We start from the raw sequence: 20823 nt of genomic DNA, 5'->3' as shown, positions 1-20823 counted from the left end.
CCGTTTGTTGTAGTTCTTATAAAACGATTTCTTTAAAAGCAAAAATCTCCCTTTGCTTTTCCCGTTGAGCGTTGTAACTTTGCAGATATTGTTTATGTTCAAACAGCAACATTACACACTAACTAAAGTTAGAAAAGTGAAATCATAATCAACCACCCCTTTAATATTATTGAGCAATTGTCACCATTACTTTCAGTTTAGTCTGTCTAATGCCTGCTACAGATCATTACAAATCTGTACGACATGGATCTAATACACTTGGGTACAACATGTTTGTAGACTGTACCATGATGACACCCATTGAATCAAAGGCTACGATGCAAGATAGTATAGAAGAATGAAACGTTGTTAGTGTGCACTAGTAAGCAAATAGAGCAAGATGAATCTCAATTTGGCAATTGTGTTTTTTTTATGTGGGTTTAAAAAAAGATGAGGAAGCAAAAGAGGAGAATATGGAAGCGGTCATGGCTGGTGAATAGAGGCCAACTTGGCATGCCAATTTTGCAAATGGAGCTTGAGGTAAGTAGTTTAAAGTTTTAGCGTCATGTTGCGTTGATCAATACACCATTTCATGTCGCATTTTTATTGGCTCCTTTATTGAACCTCTCTCACTGTACGACATATAACCATCGTTTAGGAGCCACAACCACAGAAATCGGCAAGATTGGTCATCTTTCGTAGCCTGGAAATCCAGACCTAAATTTAAAAGATTAATGGTCTGGCGTCGACTAATGAAAATCGGCCAGCTCGAGGGGCGGCACCAAGCATGCATTTGAAAATCTCATTGCACGCAATTGGATAACACTACGACCAATCACAACAAGTTATCGCTTAGCTTCCAGCGGAGCTAACTGGTAGATTAGACTCTTACTGTATCCGGTCGGCAAAACAGCAGAACTTCCTTCTTGCAAAGGAACGATTCGAGCGGCGTCTTCTGTTCCTGTTTTAGATAAAAAGCCAAGTCTAACTCGTTCATTGTAGCGGCCAAAGCCGTTTCAAACAACTAGTGTTCATCCATAGCCATCTTACAATGTTTACTAATGACTTCGACGTCACAGCGCTGTCGTCATCTGTTTAGCTCACCTCTGGCCCACCTATATCAGATAACCCGATGTGATTGGTGCAGCTCAGATCAAGGGGCATATTTAATGAGCATCGTTACTCGACACCAGAGTAACTCGCTGAGCAAATTCAACTTGTGCTCTCGCGAGAACTCTGGATTACCAGGGTACATCTTTCGACTGGGACAGCCCAAAATCTGTCTATCTACTGAGCTTCAAACACACCACCTATAAATAAGGAGAAGCATCCCTTACATAACAAAAATGTATGGGAATATACTGCAAAATATAATGTGATATATTACATAACACATTAACATATATGGAAAACTACTGCTTATATTTTTCAATATACTGCAATATATGCATTGGCCATGTATGGCTATATATTGATCCATATAAAAATATTTAGAAATCAAGACAAAAATTGCATTACATGTAATATTCATAAAGTGTTATACTCTATTGTGTACATATATTGCACATACATGTTCCCATGTAAATGTGAATGTATTGTACACGATTCACAGAATGAGTTCTGACTGTTAAAGGAGAGTGAATGTTAAATTAAGTGTTATTTCTCGTGTTTTGCTCAATATTAATATAGGGGAGATCTGTTAGTGTTTTATTATTTTGGACTTATTTTGGACAACATGGTAAATCATTTATAAACAAACTAAAAATGACCTAAGACTGAGCCTTGAGGTAAGCCCATTTTGTTTCTCATAAACAATGATTTTCTATCCTCAATTTTAACACACTGATCTCTTAGATTTAAATATGAGGTAAACCACTCAATTGAACGTTTAGTAAAATGAAATGCACTTAATTAAGATAAAAGAATAGTGTGGTTAACTGTATCAACTGTATTTTTTAAGTCAATGAATACATGCTCTCATCACATGTCCCTGATCCAAAGAATGCCTAGCTTTTTCCAAGAAATAACAAATAGCTGTTTCTTGGGAATACTGTGGTCTAAAACCAAATTGATGTTGGTGAAGGAAGTTATTACTCTCTAGATAGTTTATTAAACGTTCAGCTACAGCCTTCTCTAAAAACTTTGACATAACCGGCAATAAATTGTAATATATTTACACGATATATTATTCTGTATATATTCGAATATACCGTTAAATCATTTAATATATTGATCATTCATTTATTAGGAAATATGTTTTCTTCACGTGAGGGATGAACTCTCATAGACAGTGAAACCAGTGGTGATTTTATACCAGTTACACAACCCTCTACTGTATTGATATTAACTCTATTAGACATAATGATCCTCTGTGGGACCCTCAAATCACCGGTGTCAAATCCACTTACTTCAACTCTAGAGTTCTGTTCCCTACTGAAATTGGATTTTATTACCAACACACAGCGTCTCAGACTGACGTGACAGAAATTGAGCTGTGATAATGGGCAAAAGTGCAGACCACAGAAAAACTGATTATGAAAAAGGAACAACATGATAAACCACAGTAATGAGAGGGTAAGATGTGCGCCTCATCAGAACACGGCTGACAAATAACATCATCCTATGCGTTTTCATGATTGTAAAACCAAGGTTCGGATGGCAGCGTTCACACATATTCAAATGAACCGCACAAATAGAATCGCACCAAAGTTTATGTTAATCAAAGCAAACCTGCAGTGTGAACACACACACCTGTAAAGGCCTTTTACTTCCTAAAAAAAATGTAAACTATCAATCATCAAAAGGCATGTAGTAGATTGTGTACAACAGGTTTTTCAAGTTTTGATAATGTTGATGATTTAAAGGCCTAAGGATTTCATGCATCATATATGATATAGTAGGCTTTATAGGGTTAAAAGTGGTATGAGTGGTTCATAAATCTCCCACAGTCCTCAGCTCTGAGCTACTGCAGGACACCACAGGGACTGTGAGTAATAGGCAGGGGCGAGCAACCTTCACCAGAGAGAGCGAGACCCGACTTCAGCTCCAACAAATAACCCAATTGAAAACCACAAAGTCTTGGAAGTCCCTCAATGACAGCAAACATAAATCTACCCAGAGAGAAGCACAGAACGCACACATGCATACGCACACACACACACACACTCACACACAGTCTCACACACACACACACACATTGGATTTTAATATTTTATGGGATGTCCCATAGATTTTATGGGTTCAATACTGTACAAACTGTATATTATCTCCCCTTACACTAACCCTATCCCTAAACTTACTATCAGAAAACTTTCCGCATTTTTACATTTTTAAAAACATCACGTAGTATGATTTATAAGCTGTTTACCTCAAATAATGTCCCCACAAGGGCAAGGATGTTGGACACACACACACACACACACACACACACACACACACACACACACACACACACACACACACATACACACACACACACACACACACACACACACACACACACACACACACACACACACACACACACACACACACACACACAGAGATCTCTTCACAACACCTGTTGTATTGCTACAAAAACCTTTAATCCATGTCTGTTAGATTCAGGTCATTTATGTGCAAGTGTAAACCTAAATCATGACTACATAAAATGTATATGCATTTAACATGTACAGTCCTTCTGATCTGGAAAAATGGACCAAAGACATTTTTTTTTTGGTACAATAAAATGTCCTACTTATACAACAACCTGCTACCAACTATTAGGGCTGCAATTAAATCCACGGTTCGGTGCCATTTCAATACACCAGGGAGAACACATAATCTAATAAATTATTTATTTTATAAGCAAAAAAAAAGTGACAATACAAAACTACAGAAAAATGTATTTGCACATTGTATAATGGGTACATCATTTAAAATAAGGCAGTATCCTAATAGTTAGCAGAGAGACATTAGCAGTACAATTTCTATTTCAATGTGGCTCAAGCTTTTTGAGCAGATGCCCAAATCTAGTGCTCTCTACAAATGAGAATGATTGCATACTGTATCTAGATTGAACAATTTTACTTTAAAAAGGAAACAAACTGATGCTTCAAAGAGTAGAGCTTCCAGGTGTGTAGTGTTGTAGTTTGGTTTTCTTGGCTCTTTTGGTCCAAAAAAGAAAATTATACATTTAGTCTTGGTCCGCTTCGTGTTCACACTGTCATTTTTAATATAAAACCTAAAGAACTCTAGCCTAGAAATGTAGACGCACCCTAGCGGCAGCAAATTTGATTTTGCAGCCAGTGTAGTCTAGCAACTCTCCGTTGGCTTGCGAGCTGGAAAAACCAAACTCTAGTCAGGCCAATCACATCGTGTATAGAGTCGGTGGGCGGGTTTAACATAATGACGGCAGAGTTGTGACAATTCCGCGTAAATTCCCTGCTACTTGAAAACAAAGAAGATAGGTCTCTCGAATCACCTTTGCCATGACTCTGGAAGACGTGGAGTTAAGCTTTTCTTTGAGAAAATTAGATGTCATGGGCACTGAAGTCATTCTTAAACTTAAAAGTTTAATCTATCAACTAGTTCCGCTGGTGGGAAAACGCTCTGGTTGGTTGTAGTGCTATCCTATTGCGTGCAGAGGCAATTTGAAAGACAACCGTTTATTCCGCCCCTCGGATTGAGCCGTGCCAATGTTGTGTTCCCAGACCCAACATCTCGATGTGGGTCTGGCATGTCAGGCTAAAAGAACTCATGAAGAGCTTAGAAAATAAGTAAAGGAGTCAAAAGAGTACTAGAATTTCCTCCTCTGCACACAAAAGAAGATCTAATGCAAGGATACGGCCTGTACTGATGGGCAACATCGCTCCGATGACGAGAGGAACCAAGTATGCTTGAGCATTCTGTCATTTTTAGGGTCACATCTTGTGACATCACGTCCTGTTTTTGGTTCGCTTAGATGTCTTTGGTCTGTGTTGCGTTCATATTTCAGTCAAACCCGACTCACGTCCATTTGTTTGGTGCACACCAGGGTTCAGATGTCAGCGTTCACACTTATTCAAATGAACCGCACTAACAGAGCAATCACACCAGAGGTTGTATTAATCAAACCAAACCTGCCAAGAGTGAACACACTAGTTTTCCTCTGTTTTCGGATGAGATTAACGCGCTGATCTGAAGAACCTACAATCCATCCGAGTTCTTTGAGGTCGCTCTCCTCACATGTAGTAGCTTTACCATCATATATAGATACATTTTGTTTCAAATTTATGCTCTCATAAAGAGATGATCTCTCTCTGATATCTTAAAATAGTCTTGATAATTAACCGCACATAATCTTTCCAAACACCAACCAAACACTTGTCAGCATAGGACGATCATGCAATGGAATCTACAGTACAGACCACATTCAATGCAAACACTTACAAATGAAAGAAGAGCCTGTTTCTACCAACTATTTACTCACTTACTTGTAAAGTAAAGCATTCAAATAAAACAACAGGTCATTTTAACACAGAACCTTCAAACTTATTCACTAAACCTGCAGAGAACCATTGAAGAATAGAATAGTGTCTCTCTCACCTTCTCTCTCTCTCAGGTTAGGATCCCCGTTCTTGTTATCTGAGGAAACTGAGTTTCTCTAGATCAACAGCCATGCTGTAGCGTGCTGGCTTCAGTTGTGAGGAGGAGGCATGGAGAGAGAGTGAGGGGACAGAGTTATGTAAATGGCAGAACTGTGAGTAATCTGAGGCTAATTCTGGACACCATGATGGAGGGATCTGCACTCCTCCCTTCAGCTACAGAGGGAATGAGAGAGCCTGTGGCTGACGTCCTCATTCGGAGTCACACACTTCACCTGGACTGACCCTCCTCAGCTCACAACACACACATCCCTTCATGCGCAGATCACTGGATGCATGCAATATTCATTTATCTTCAAGAGACAGAGCAAAGCTGCATTCTGCTCTCTGTCTGTATGGACTACAGATGAAAATTAGCATTTATGCTATAGTCTGGCTCATTTACAGTCTAGTGTACATTGTTCATTAACGTGCAAATAAATAAAAAATAATACTATATGTGAGTGAGCTCATGAATACATTAAAAAAATCAAGGTCATATTTCACCACAAAATTCGATTTGGAGATCTGTATACATCTCATGTTCCAGCCCCTGTTTTCCAAAGCAACTTACACAATGAAATGTATCGCATGCACAAAGCGCACATATTTTAGTTTGTGCTGAATGAGAGACGTATGTGAGCCCACGTTTATTTCTATAGTGCATTTTATAGTGTTACACATTTTTGTAAATGTTTTGTTTTATTTTCCGGTATTTTAAAACGTGACGTACGCGAGACTATCCAACTTATCTGTGTTATCTGAAAAGATAACTTTTTACAAGTCTTTATCTCCGTGCGATGATGCACTTGATGAATTCATTACACAAATGTTATTTGTGTTTCACGAAGAGAATCACACGGACTGCAAATACATTAGCAACCAAACAAAAATACATGAGTGTTTTTACGAGTTGCTCTCTCGCTGGTATACCTGATAATTTTTTACTTAAAATGCAATTTATCATCATGCAAAAACAGATAACATGTTTTTTTAGTTTTTTTTTTATCAGGTGTGCATTACGACCCGCCGGGATCCGATGCGACTGATTGGTTAAAATGAACATCTCTTATTTTTCTGTGGGTGCTCGGTTCAGATATAAACACCAGTGTCTACGGTAGTGATCGAAATAGAGTAAATCACCTTTTTAAAGTAACTTGACGCTTAAAATAAAGATCGTATCGATTACATCGTTACACCAGTAGGTGGCGACAAGCGACTTTTTATTTGTCTCAAAAGTGTATGTCATTGAATCATTCATTCAAGAGAGGAATTCAAAAACACTGATTCATACAGTAATGAAACAAGTGAAGTCTTCATGGGTGAGTCATTGAATCATTCATTCTAACCGAAAATATAAAATTACCTATTTTTTATTTTAATTTTAATTTTGGGATTCTCCATGAAGAACATAGCAATGCAAACTGAAGTGAGACTGAAATTCCAAACTCTCTTCTCTTCCACAGTAAATTCCACAGCTTTTTGAAGTCAAGTTCTGAAGATCATTATCTGCTCCTGAAGAGCTCTCTGAACGCTCAGCTCTCACACGTCTTATGGGAGTGAGGTGAGGACACAGGGCTGTGAAACAGACATGTCTTTATCCAGATCAGCACTTTATCAGCCTGCATTGCAAGGCAAAAATAAAAGAAACACAAAACAGGGTTTGTTCTTTTAGAGCGATAGTTCACCCACATTTTTAACTCACTCTCCTGCTATTCTGTCTCTTCAGAAGACTTGGATTAAACGGCTAGATTCATATGGATCAGTTTTACTTTGCATTTTTGTACTTTTTGAAGCATGAAACTTTTGGTTGTATGCACTTAAGTTGTGTTTTGAAGATGACAATGAATGAGATCTCGGACCTGGCAGAGGTCATGCAGGTCAGAAGCTGCTTTGCTGAAGCTGACTTCTACAGACAATTTCAACACAATTAATTTCCACACAAACACAATCAAGTTCTTTTTTCTTCACAGTCTGAGTCTGAGTTTTCCACAGTCTCAATTATACTTCTTTAAGTACAGACAACCTCAGATGTTTCTCCTAAAAGTCCTTAGAAGATAAAAACAGGCACACAGCCAAATGGTTACAGGCTACGGTTTGATTCTCTCAAGTCTTCATTCGATTCATCCTCGATATATCAAGAACTCATCCGGGTACTTTCATATTTCCTCTGTACATAAGTTCTTGAGGATTGGAATTGAACTTCAATCGCTTAAGGACACATATTGAGAAATTATTTCAACCACATTTCAATGTTAAAGTCACCATGAAATCAAAATTGACATTTATTTTTTTTATTTTTTTTATGGAATATTGCAGTATTATAAATGATTTATCCATGCACATCGTTATTTTAATTTTATTTGTGCCTCTTGATTTTTAATCAAAGCAAACCACAACCATCCAATCAATTCCCCACGGACAAAATACATTTTTGTTTTGTTCCAGAAGCCGTTTCACTCGAATATACGTCACTATACAGAAGAAAAGGTTAATTAATATCATTACTGTCTAGGTAAAACAATCGTGATATTAAAGAGATACCGTATGCTCTTTCTCTTTTACTATGGATCTACACTATATGTACAAAAAGAAGCCAAAAATGAAGAGGTCAGCACTTTTAAAAAAACAATGCGAGACACAAGAGAGCCGTCCTTTGCAGAGAGCCAAAGGCTCAGTTAAATCTTGTATTGACATGAGACAATGCGTTAAAGCCACACTTTTACACAGCTCCCATTGTGGTAGGTTGTATACGCTTTTCTAAATCCACGAGCGGCCAGTGACATGAAACAAAAGAGATGGGCTGTGCCTCTTGCCACTGGTTAAACTGGCATGTGGTGGTGGTCAGACAACAGTCTTGACCACTCAGAACACAGCAACACATCAGGACAGAAGATTTGACCTCCTAGTACAGATCGGTCACAGCACTAACCCGAACACTGCGTTGTATCTCATGCTGTTGTTTTAAGCGTCCCGTCACGAGTGGTTGCCTTTTCAAGAGCGTGTCAACCAAAAGTAAAACTCTACAAAGAGCATCTAATGTGTTTACCATAACCATTACTTGATGGCTTTGACGTCGTGCCGTACAACGTGATGCATCACAGTCTTCCCAACTAACTAATATACATTCTAAGAACATTTTGCTAACGTTCACATTAGGTTATGAAAACGTCATTTCTGAACGTTCAAAAAGTCCAGTGTCTTACATGTTTTAAAAATGCTTTTTGGTTATGCGAACGTTAAAGGAACATTCCATTTTAGAATTTTGCAAACATTATGGGAATGTTCTTTGAACATTCTGAAACATTCCAAATAAAATTATTTTTTTTTTAAACCCACAAAAAACCCACTTCATGAACAATGAACAAATAACGTTTAAGTGCTAACGCTATGAGAAAATTTTTAAAGACCTGATCACTCTGACCGAACATTCGATTAATGTTACCGGAAGAACGTTTGTTCACAACTTTGAGCAAACCTTTTCATAACATTCTAATAATGTTCCCTGTGAGCTGGGTTATCACTGTGAAAGGGCCTTTAGAGCTACTATAAGTTTCAAAGACTTCAGTTTAAGTCCTACTTTATGCCTCAGGCATGTTCTTCTTCTTCTTCTTCTTCACAAAAATTCTAACGTTTTTGAAGTGCTTCTTAATGCATCTTTATATTCAGCCGCAGAGAGATACATGAAAGCACACAGTGTCACGCAGCACTTCTCTACAGGAGTTCATGTGGAAAAACTTCAGTAAGAAAACTTTGTTCGGAAACTATTTTAGAAGTGATTTACAGAGAGGATTTGAACCTTTTAAGCATAGATGCACAAAACACACCATCAGCGCAACAGATGCAGCTGTACTGATTTAACCATATCTCTGCTGGCAGATTCATTACAAGACCTAATCTGTGCTTGGCCTTCACTTACCTTCTGTTCCTGGACAACTATGGATTGTTATCTCTTATTCCACAACTACAGGTCAGATGCCTGGCCTTCGATATATTTCTTATTCGCAGGTCAAATACTGAAATCAAGAGAAAGTGGAACGGCTGAAGCCCCAGACAGCCCGGTTGGAGCACGGCAGTGTGTTTGTTCCCTGGCATTGTGATCGGAGCTGTTTGTCCAATAAAAAAGGCAAACAATGACATTCCGTAGCTTGCAACTGTATTCAGGGCTCAACTTCACAAAAGTACAGCGGGGCTCTGAGATATCTCACCTCAAACATAACAGCTGTCGCACTGAGCTTTGCAGAGATATGTAGATCAAGATTACTATATCTACCACACACACACACACACACTCGTTCGAGAACAGAAGGATGTCTGGTACTGATGTGGTCTTGTTTCTTACCTACACTTGTCTGCTCCACCGTCAGCCCTGTGAGAAAATCAACAGTGATAGTCAGTTTAAGATGCTTGTAAAGGCTGGAATACACAACACAACATGTGACCAGTTTTTGTCCCAAATTGCAGTCCACTAGTCAGTCTGCCTGCAAAGATTTCCCAGAAAATCGCATGATGTTCAAAAGACTCACAGACCCGCAGTTTTTTTTTTTTTTTTTCAGACTATGACTCCATGCAGCTGGAGGCGATCAAGTATGTTTGATATTTTGAGCTGATTTTTTTATTTGTCATACAACTAGCAATGAGGCACGTTTATGTGCGAGTTTATTGTGTTGGGAACTTCTTGAAAGTCTGTTAGTGTGTGATCCTCAATCATTCAGTGCAGGGCCGTACCCACCGTTGAGGTCCGGACCTCGGCCATTTTTCTGAGTGTATATAATGAAAGTAGTGAAATAATTGGCTAATATTAACGGCAATTTTAATATTGGTGCGGCAATGATTCGCCCATGGCCACGATAACTGACCTTCTCATCTGAGCTCAACACCGCTCGTCAATGTCAAAATGTTTGAGACCAATCAAAGCAAGCGGGATTTATGTTCACAGAAGCGAACGGTCAGTTAATGGTCATACAGAGCGAGATAAGATGCAAGTCGCTAAACTATACAGTTTTAAATGACCGACAGAAATAATCAGTTTGATCAAAGACAGTGGAAACTAAAAGCTCAATTTAACAACATATTACCTATTAAATATATTGCCATTATTATTGTATAAATATATTTGTACCTTGTTACCTTGAATGTGTTTGAATATTTCCCCAGTATCAGCACTGGGACTTATCACTCCGCTTGTGTTTGTGCAACTTGCATCATTTAGCCAGAAGGCGGCGACAAGTGACTGTCTTTATGAGTGAGCAATTGAACCATTGATAAAATTAACAGATTAGTCCAAAAACATTGGTTAATTTAGGAAAGAAAAAGTAGCGGAAACTGATCTTTGATGCTCATACTAATTGCTCATATGCCTCTGGACACAGAAGGATTCCATTGTTTGTTTGAAATGTAACATCTATGCAAAATAATCCTTGAATCATTTCGTATTTAAGGCCATTCCCGTTTGGAATATGTGATTGTGTATTGTCAATAAGCATAAACATTCTGCATTTCGATTTTGTAGTGTGGATGCGACATTTAAACTGGTTCTCATGTTTAAGAATCTGTTCTCTGATAAAATACTTCATGCGACTGCCCACTGACATGCTTTTAAAGCTACTGTTGTCCATTTTTTTGGGCCTTCAAACCACCTTAAAATGCACGTCGAGATCAGGAAAATCAAAATTTTCTCCATTTTTGGACTTTGGTATTTATAAGACCCTGCGTACGGCCCTGATTCAGTGTATGATGTCCAGTTTTTACACATCATTTACATAGTTGGCAAGTGTACGACGACTGTTCAGGTTTTAAAAGTGTCCCCAAAAAGTATTTTGTACACTTAAAAAGGCAAAAGCATATTTGCATTAAGTAACAAATTATCAAAACTTTTTGATTTGTTTGATTTGTTACCATTAGATAATGCATTAGGAATCATGAACTAAAAATGAATGGAAACTATGCTTTTATTATCATCAGATCAAGCCTGGCTGTTGAATCCATGTTTATGCCTGTCATGAGTTGAACATCAGTGGAAAGCATTATGTATCGATTCCTCTTTGTCCCTGAGCTCTTGGGAGTTCTGATTGGCTGAGTACCTCTGCACAAATCAATTCATTTATTAAAACTGACCTTAATTATTGATGTTTCTGACATGCAGACACAGGACACGCGGTGCACGTACCTGTCCTCACGGATGGAGGGAGTCAGGAATCGGCTGGAGTCGTCGTCATGGCTACTCTGCTGGCTGCTCTGCTGGCTGCTGGGAAAGAGTCATGTTGAGAAGTGTCAATCATCCTGCCGTGACAACATGAAACGTCTAACTATACCGTTCTACATGTTGCGTTTGAAAGAAGTCTCTTATGTTTACCAAGGCTGCATTTATTTGACAAATAATAATAAATACAATACAAATTGAGAAATATTATTACAATTTAAAATAATTGTTTTCCTGTTTAATATATTTTAAAATGTAATTGATTCCTGTGTTGATAAGATGAATTTTCAGCATCATTACTCCAGTCTTCAGTGTCACATGATCATTCAGTAAAAAAAATATTACTATGTTGATTTGATGCTCAAGAAACATTTCTTATTATCAGTGTTGCTGCTTAATATTTTTGTGGAAACCATGATTTTTTTTTTTTTTTATTCTTTGATGAATAGAAAGTTTAAAAGATTAGCATTTAGCATATAACATTATAAATGTCTTGACTGTCACTTTTGATCTAGTCAATGTTCCCTTGCTGAATAATAGTACAAAATCTTCCTGACCCCAAACTTTAAATACTTTACAACAGCAAAAAAAAAAAAAAGAAAGTTCATGGCTAAACTTTCAAATAAAATTTATAATAATTTGGAATATGTGCTATGAAATGGCTTTAAAATGTAAGTTGACTGTTGTTTTATTGAGTAATGGTCAGTTGCATCATGCATGTGGCATTTTCTCTTTGAATAATGTATGGTATGATTTCACCACAAGAGGGCGCAGTCAGTCTCACTCAGACTCCATGTACAGCACAACATCTAAATGAACAGTTTCATGTGGAGTTTAACAAGTGTTGACTCATGAAAAACACTAGCAGTGTTTCACAGCCTTTATTATGCTTGGTTAAGGCTTCTGAAACTACTTAAACACTACAGTAAGGGGCATTTCATTTAAATTTCAAGCTATTTAGATTAAATATGTCCAGGCAATAATAAATATTCATCCTCATTATCTGTGCTTTACTCATTCACTAGAAAACACATCCGCTCACCTGTTCTTCAGTCATTATTTGCCAATATATTCTTATTGTTCCCTCTCCTCTGATTTGAAATAAAACAGACCACTTTACATTACCCATTTGCATTAAATGTAATTAAACCAGTATCATTTCACATGTTTTTTCCATATCAATTCCAGCGCGAGTCCTTTGGAAGTGCATGCAAAGTGGATTTGCAAAACAGTGTCTTCTGAACATGTCGACATCACGAACCGAACACTTCCAGTCTATAAACAACAGTGTTTGAGGGTCAAAGTAGACATTGTTCACGGACAGCCAATGAAGACCATAGGCTGGCATTATGCAAATTTGTTACAAACCTATATTATGTTCATGCTGGAAGTAAGACTGGAATAGGAATTACTGTCGACTCGTTTCAGTTAGTTCAGAATCAGTCTTTTCTTTAGGAGACACTAACTCCATTCATCTGCACTTTAATTTTTGAAACTTTGCAGACCTTTTACATTCACAAACATATTACTCACTAGATGAAAAAAAACAAAATCTTTAATTTAACTTGGATACATTGACTGCTAAAGAAAAACTTGCATGAATAATATGTGGATATTGTGGAGGAATTTGCAGCAGTTGCTCCAGTATAAAGCACACACACATACAAAAAAATCCCATTCGGCATGCTGGATCTCCTCATTCCATCAGCTCCAGGGATTTATGGCTGTGCGATACGCTCAGGTGCGTGCAGGTATTTGCCTGTGGTGACTACGGGCTACACACACCGACAGGAAAGCTCATATCTGCAATTCAAACTATGCAGGCAAATCTCTCATTTATGGTCAGTTGTTCTGTCAGCTCCTCTTGTTTGCTTAACACACTTTTGCAGATTTAGCCGGAGTGTGAGTTTATGCACACATGCCTGAGGGTCCAGACTTTCCTCAGAATGAGCCCTTACGTATAACTGTAGAGTGGATTGAAGCTCGACATGGCCTAGAACACTCCTGAATGATTCATGACAGTTGCCTGTCTGACTCTTTGTGTGTGTTTTAACTGATGCTGAAACAAAACCCCAGCGCTTTCAGGCCAGCGGCCCAGGCTGACGTCAGACTACGAACACACTCGTTTAATGCTGGCCCTAGAGCCAAATTCAGCCCGTTTGAAATCTGAAGTAGTCTGATGATGAATATGTCATTTTTTATGCATATAAACTTGCAAAGAAATTATAAATCCTGCACACTTGAAGAGGCACATGTCAATGAAAAGCTCCAGGGTCCAAAATGTTTGCGATTGGATTGGATTTGTCAGAAACACACTATATTTGGCATTCGTAGTGTAAACACCAATCGGTCCATTTGTGTCCTGCAAGATCAAAGCTTCGCCTATACTCGCCTGTCAATCATCCACAGCTCAAAAACAAGAGTTTTAAGCTTTGCCGGAGCTTTAATAGAAAATATATACATTTTGAAGAGCATATAAAAAAAAAAGCACATTATACCCATTCTCACGAACCCTTACCCAGTAATGATGATGAATGCGTGTTACTGCAACTGGAAGTAAAATAGCCAAGACAGTGAATTTTTCTGTGATAATAGAACAATGTGATTTCCTGTTAAATGAAAGCCGTCTCTCCATCACAGCTTCCCGTCAGCATTGCTGAATCAGTTACAGCAAACCTGCAGCAAACACACACTGGAGCTTTTTCCTTAATCACAAAGCCCTCCTTTAGAGACTTAAAGTGAGTCTGCAATCACATAAACATATGTACAAACACACTCGCCTAATCACATGACCAACCGTAAGGTTCAAAAAAAATTTTTTATTCATTTATAGATATAAAGGAGTTACATAAATACGTATAATTACTAAATATTATGAAGTCAATGATGCTATGGTTCAGCAAGGATGCATTACATTGGTCAAAAGTGACAGAAAAGATATTTATAATGTTATAGAAGATTTCTGTCACATTAATGCTGTTCTTTTAAACTTTCATTCATTAAAGAATCCTGAAAATAAATCTGACAGCAGGACAATTGTTTTCAACATTGATAAGAAATATAACTTGAGTAGCTTGTCATCATAGAATGATTTCTGAAGAATCATGTGACACTGAAGACTGGAGAAATTATGCTCATATGAAATTATGATTATTATAAAATTAAGGGAATAAATTACATTTTAAAACATATTACAAAAGAATAAAAATAAAAAAATGTCTACTATATTTTGAACAAATAAATGCAGTCTTGGCGAGCACATGATTTCTTTCAAAAATATAAAAAAATCGTATCGATCCCAAACTTTCTAAATAAGTTCAAACTCCATCATCCAGATCATCCAGATCATCCAATCAAATGACCGGTAAAAGAGTAGACCAAGCAGTTTAGGGCTTTCCCCATCGACTTTAAGCTTGCATTATGAGAACAATTTTACACCTCCTGTGCTCCTCTAAAGCTGAGAAAAAAATAACTCTTAAATCTGAAATATTAACAACATGGACAGAGTGTCTCAGCTGGAAAGTGCACACTTACAAGTTCCCCATGTCTTAAAATAGCAGCAGAAGCTCTTATCAGAGCAAGGCAGACTGGGAAAGCTCTGGATACATCTCAGCAGAAGAAGAAAACCCCACGAGAAGAGAGACATCGCAAACACAAGCCCAGATAAGAGACCTTCCTGAACCCAGACTCTCAGAGAGAATATCTACACTGAATGAGGAAAGCAAGTGAGATACGAGAAGGAAAACCTTTCACTACTGCACCGATATTGGCTGTGAACTACATTGAGCAATGATCATGGCTTCTCTGTTCTCATGTATAGCAGAATCTCAATTTAAAAGGCTATATTTTGCTAAATGGATCTAAACTACCAAATACTAAACACATCAAGCCTCAGTCACTAACAAACAAAATCTCATGACACTTCAAAAACCCCAAATTCAGCTTTCGTTCCCACCTTTCTGCTGGATGGACTGAATAATTGCGGTCTTGTTTGGGATCAGGGCAGCTTCTGAGTTTCTTCACTGCAAACACTTCACAGGAAAGTGTCAGAATACACGGCTAACTGTTTAACTATTAATCTGCCTTCTGTGTTCAACATTAAGCTACATAACAAATTCACCACGTTCTGTTTTGAAAAGCGAAGGAATCTTGACACATGAGACTTCTGATTTAGACATTTTGGGAATTGCTTTATTCTGCTGCTGATTTATTCCCTATGCAAGTGTCAAAAATATAGATTTTTCAATATGTATTGATTATGAAATATCTGAAACGGTTCCAAACTTCCCGCAGTATCGATACACCGATGCCTGCTGCAGTCGAATAGTGTTGGTGTTACAGGGCCTGAATTTCAGGATGATTTTACCCATTTTACCTCAAACAGCCTGCGAGTCGCGGATAATTACGGCCAATTAATGGTTAAAAAAGACACAAAATTATATTAAAATGCCAGTCTTGGCAAGAATTCACAAAAACACAGTCGGTTATGCCTAAAAAAAGGGCATAATAGGTCCCCTTTAATTGCTATGGCTAAACATCCAGAGAGAATTTACAGATGCTTTCAGCACGGCTGCATCAAATGAAGCAGACGGTACAAATATATACTGTATGCAGACCTGTGAGGGAAATGAAAATGCATGAGAGCAGATTTAATAAACACATGAAAATTAAACACTAATGCTGATCAAAAGAATTATGAATAATAGCATATTTGCTCAAAACAACAGCAGCCCACCATACGGACAGAGGAACAACTGACATCAACAGAACAGACCTGTTATATGAACTGTTATTTATATAACACTTTGTTGGAAGAGTGTGATTTTCTCAGATCATGTCAGAGGCAATGATCAATGATGAAGTGTGATTCTGTGCATTTTCATTATCTGTGTGCATCTGACAGGCACTTTATTCTGAAGAGGCACATCTGAGCACTTCATGCATTTCCGGGGACCCGCGTTGTACACTCAACATACACTCACTCAACCCATCAAATCAGTCTTAAAACCTCCTATATTATTAATATCTTTAATTTTGCTTGATTGATAATTGAGAGTAGATATTAGCATGCATTATATAACTGTAGCCTACAGCTGTGCATCTGCCATTCAGTCCCTTTCAAATCACATGTCTATGTACCATCTCTTAAAATGGAGTAAAACATGATTCTGTTAAATAACTACTTCAAAACTAAAGACTGAATCATCAAATCATGTAAAGGATGTATTAACAATGGGTGCTGAAAAGTGCTGAATGTTTCAGTCATCTATCTATACTGTATCCTTTATACAGTAAATACAGTTTTGCCATATATGCAAAAATAGCTGGCAGGATACTGGGAAAAAAATTAGAAATGCCTGTTTAGTTTTGTTTCACAAGAAATAAGAACATCCATTTGCATTTTTTTAATTTAATTAATTTAATTTAAATAAAACAGTTTTACTGAACAAAAAAAACATTAAATTGGTATAAGAATAATGGTTTTATTGATGTAGTTTGCTTCTGGCTTTACGGTCTAAAGTTCAGTAAGCACAATGCTGAGTCTTGTGTTTCCAGTTTGTTTCCACAATATTAACATGGTCTGATCTGACATCATATGGTTAATATGAAACTGTGAGGGTTTGTCTAGAGGTCTTGACTTGAACTTTGTACAAATCTGCTATAATGAACAAAGACAACACAACAAATGTACACAACCAATAAACTAAATAAAATAACAAGTCATTATTGGCTGCCGAGTGGGTGACACTAAAATATACTAAATGACTATAGTCGGGGGTGCACAGAACTGGTACAAATAAACGATGCCACCAGAAAACATTGAGTGAGGCGCTATTGAGTGCCAACATTTTTGGGGACAGGGACACGTTTACTTACTGGAGTAGGACTTTTCACCGTCTCTGGTAAGACCGCAATCATGGCGATAAGTGTGTTCATTAATTGTAAGGAGTGCAACGGATCGCAGTTGATTCGTACAGACCAGGCCCCATGGTTCGGCACGCAGATTAACTGCTAAGTTTAACCATCATCGAGTGAATGTTTATCATTTGGACGTGTTTTGTCTTGCTAATTTACACATTCAAACGATTTTAAACGTGGAAGAAGATGAGAAAATCTGGACTGTTATCTGTGCGCACAGCCACACACACAGAGATAGAGAGAGAGAGAGAGAGAGAGAGAGAGAGAGAGAGAGAGAGAGAGAGAGAGAGAGAGAGAGAGAGAGAGAGAGAGAGAGAGAGAGAGAGAGAGAGAGAGATAGGCGTGTTTCAGATAGCGCTCGAACACCGAACTGATTCCTCTTTTGCGTTTACTTGCGCTTGAACAGACACATATGCATAAAATTGTGTCAAAATACTCAAAAGTAGTGACAAGTATTCTCTCGGTTATGTCATTAGTGAACAGTTGAGAAAGAAACCGGATGTGTGTCGGACGTGCATTCGGTCTTAAAGTGACAGCAGCCTAATATTCCTGATGTGTCATTAATGCTAATAAAATAAAATAAAAACATCATCATCATCATCATCATCATCATCATCTACCATGTTCGAGAGAAAAGAAGAGAGTGAGGAGAGCAGTCAGGAGGAAAGTGATAACAACAGCTTGTAAAGTGTGAGTACCAAGCATCATCTCCAGGTGTTTCCTTGAGAACCAGACCGAAAAACGTTATGTGCACCCCTGATTATAGTTGCATGTATCAGTGTAACATTGCTGAGACTGATACTGACTCAAAACAATGAAGACTAACAGAAATGTTGCATAATAACTAAATTGTAAATTAATCAATATATGTAGAGTTGCACATCTGTGACTTCGCCTGACCACACTTAAAGGGTTAGTTCACCCAAAAACGAAAATTCTGTCAGTAATTACTCTCCCTCATGTTGTTCCAACCCTGTAAGACCTTCGTTCATCTTCGGAACACAAATTAAGATAATTTTGATGAAATCTGAGAGCTGTCTCACTCCTCCATAGGCTTCTAAGACATTATAACTTGCTGACCCAGAAAATGCATTAAAGACATCGTTAATATAGTCCAAGTGACTACAGTGGCTCAATCTTAAGTTTATAAAGCGACGAGAATACTTTTTGCGCAAAAAACAACAAAAATAACGACTTAATTCCACTATTCATTTCCTTCTCAAAGTTTTTTCACGTAGTATAACTGCGCAGCGCATCTGTGTTGTACGTCACACATAGGCTCACTATTGGCCGACGCTGGTCATGTGTGTGATACGTGTGACGTATAACACAGACGCGCTACGCTATTACACTACGTGAAAAAACTCGAGGCTCAGAGAGAAGGAAATTAATAGTGGAATAAAGTCTTTTTTTTTTCGCACAAAAAGTATTCTCGTCGCTTTATAAACTTAAGATTGAGTCACTGTAGTCACTTGGACTATATTAACGATGTCTTTAATGCATTTTCTGGGTCAGCAAGTTATAATGTCTTCGAAGCCTATGGAGGAGTGAGACAGCTCTCAGATTTCATCAAAATTATCTTAATTTGTGTTCCGAAGATGAACAAAGGTCTTACGGGGTTGTAACAACATGAGGGTGAGTAATTAATTACTGACAGCATTTTCATTTTTGGGTGAACTAACCCTTTAAGTTGAATTCTATATTAAATGCGGCAAGTTACACCGTACCTACACTGCACGCACGACACACCAAAACGAAATTGCTCCTATTATAATCAACGAAGCTGTCTGCACTGAAATCAGCCATCTGCAACACACCTCGTCTCCTCTCTACACCACACCTTCTCTGGCTCTCTTCTGTCACATTTTCTCCTACACTCAAGAAAACCTGGTTTGAGTGAAAACATATTAGCTTTAAAAGGGACATCTGCTTCACACAGGCAACACAGACTTTGTAATCCAATTTATTTTCCTCTCAATGTTTTAAATGAGCCACAAAATTACATTTGAACCACTAAATTACATTATGGGCTCTTCTCAAAAGAAACATTTATTTGTTTCCATTTAGCAGCCCTATTTAGTTCAAAGAAACCAGCACTGAGTGCCGGAGATCCCGGGATAGACGAGCATTGCTCAAGGATATACTTTCTGCCAAGGGCTGAACCTACAATATTTAGCTCTGGCTGGAACCTGATGCAAATCAACTTCGGCAAACAAAAATGTTTTTTTAATATCACAGCCGAATGAGTTTTAGTGGCTTTTCAACCTCCTACTGCAAATTACTGTCAAATAGCAAGCAAGGCAGTGACTCAAGTCCTCCGTGTCTCTTTTCCCAGCTGATGAGTTACATATCTCTGTCAGTGAACCCTATCCAAGACTGTTAAAGATTGCTTCCCTGTACCTAGTACTCAATCCTGCCTCCTTCTCCTCCAAATTAGACTTTCTCATTTGGGCAGGCATCATGGTTTATTAACTCATTTTTTTAGTAAGCAGCCATGTAATAAGAGGGATAATCTATTGTGAGATGGTCATTATCATCAATAACAATAAGGTGAACTTGAACCGCCACTGGCCAAGATTTTATTGCATTCAGCAAGTTAAACTTTCAATTCTCTGTGCAGCAACTTAACAAGATTCAAGCCTAAACCATAAAACCAAAAAGCTACATGCTACAAACAGATTTATAATAAACACTAAAAGAAGAACGCACACAAAATCTGAAATAAATGAATATAAAATAAAATAATTTGTATACATTTTTAAAATCCAGTCATCATTACTGTGTGCAATTAATATCCACCATATAGAGCTAAGCCAATTCCTACAGAATGCACTACACATGATCATGGTTTCTGGTTTAAACCAGTTTTGTTCAGTTTGTTATAAAGTATATAATAATACCCGTCATAGAAAAAAATACAATAATTTTGTTTAAATAGCATTTTCTCTTGATATCAGATAAAAAAATTATAAAAAAAAAAAACATGACGCATATTTTAATAAGACTTAATAATAAACACGAAGGTCTTTCAAAGAGAATATTAATCAAAATGTTTTTTTAGTTTTATCGTAATTGCAAATTGTAACAACATTAGTTTTTGTTTGTGGTGACATTAAAGGG

At 37.6% G+C, this 20823-nt stretch overlaps 1 protein-coding gene and 1 long non-coding RNA gene across 18 annotated transcripts in view; one reads left to right on the top strand and one right to left on the bottom strand.

Annotated features, from left to right (window-relative positions):
- gramd1bb (GRAM domain containing 1Bb) overlaps positions 1-20823 on the bottom strand; it is a 164899-nt gene that overhangs the window by 71403 nt on the left and 72673 nt on the right. For 8 of the 17 annotated variants that reach the window (XM_082182178.1, XM_082182174.1, XM_082182171.1 and 5 more), the window contains 2 exons: positions 11752-11829; positions 9925-9951 (listed from right to left, as the gene is read on the bottom strand). In XM_082182178.1, coding sequence (XP_082038304.1) covers positions 9925-9951; positions 11752-11829 — 105 coding nt within the window. The remainder of the gene's footprint in view (positions 1-9924; positions 9952-11751; positions 11830-20823) is intronic. The other 9 variants (XM_082182176.1, XM_082182185.1, XM_082182187.1 and 6 more) reach the window with 3 other exon arrangements.
- On the top strand, positions 1690-8907 carry LOC309507879. The gene is made up of 2 exons (XR_014209274.1): positions 1690-7735; positions 7772-8907. It is a non-coding gene; the product is annotated as an uncharacterized lncRNA (long non-coding RNA).

Source organism: Leuciscus leuciscus (assembly GCF_965113295.1).
Source record: "Leuciscus leuciscus genome assembly, chromosome: 10".
NCBI classification, from domain to species: Eukaryota; Metazoa; Chordata; class Actinopteri; order Cypriniformes; family Leuciscidae; genus Leuciscus; species Leuciscus leuciscus.
Note: the sequence above shows the minus strand (reverse complement) of the source record. Positions and strands in the feature narration are given on the sequence as shown.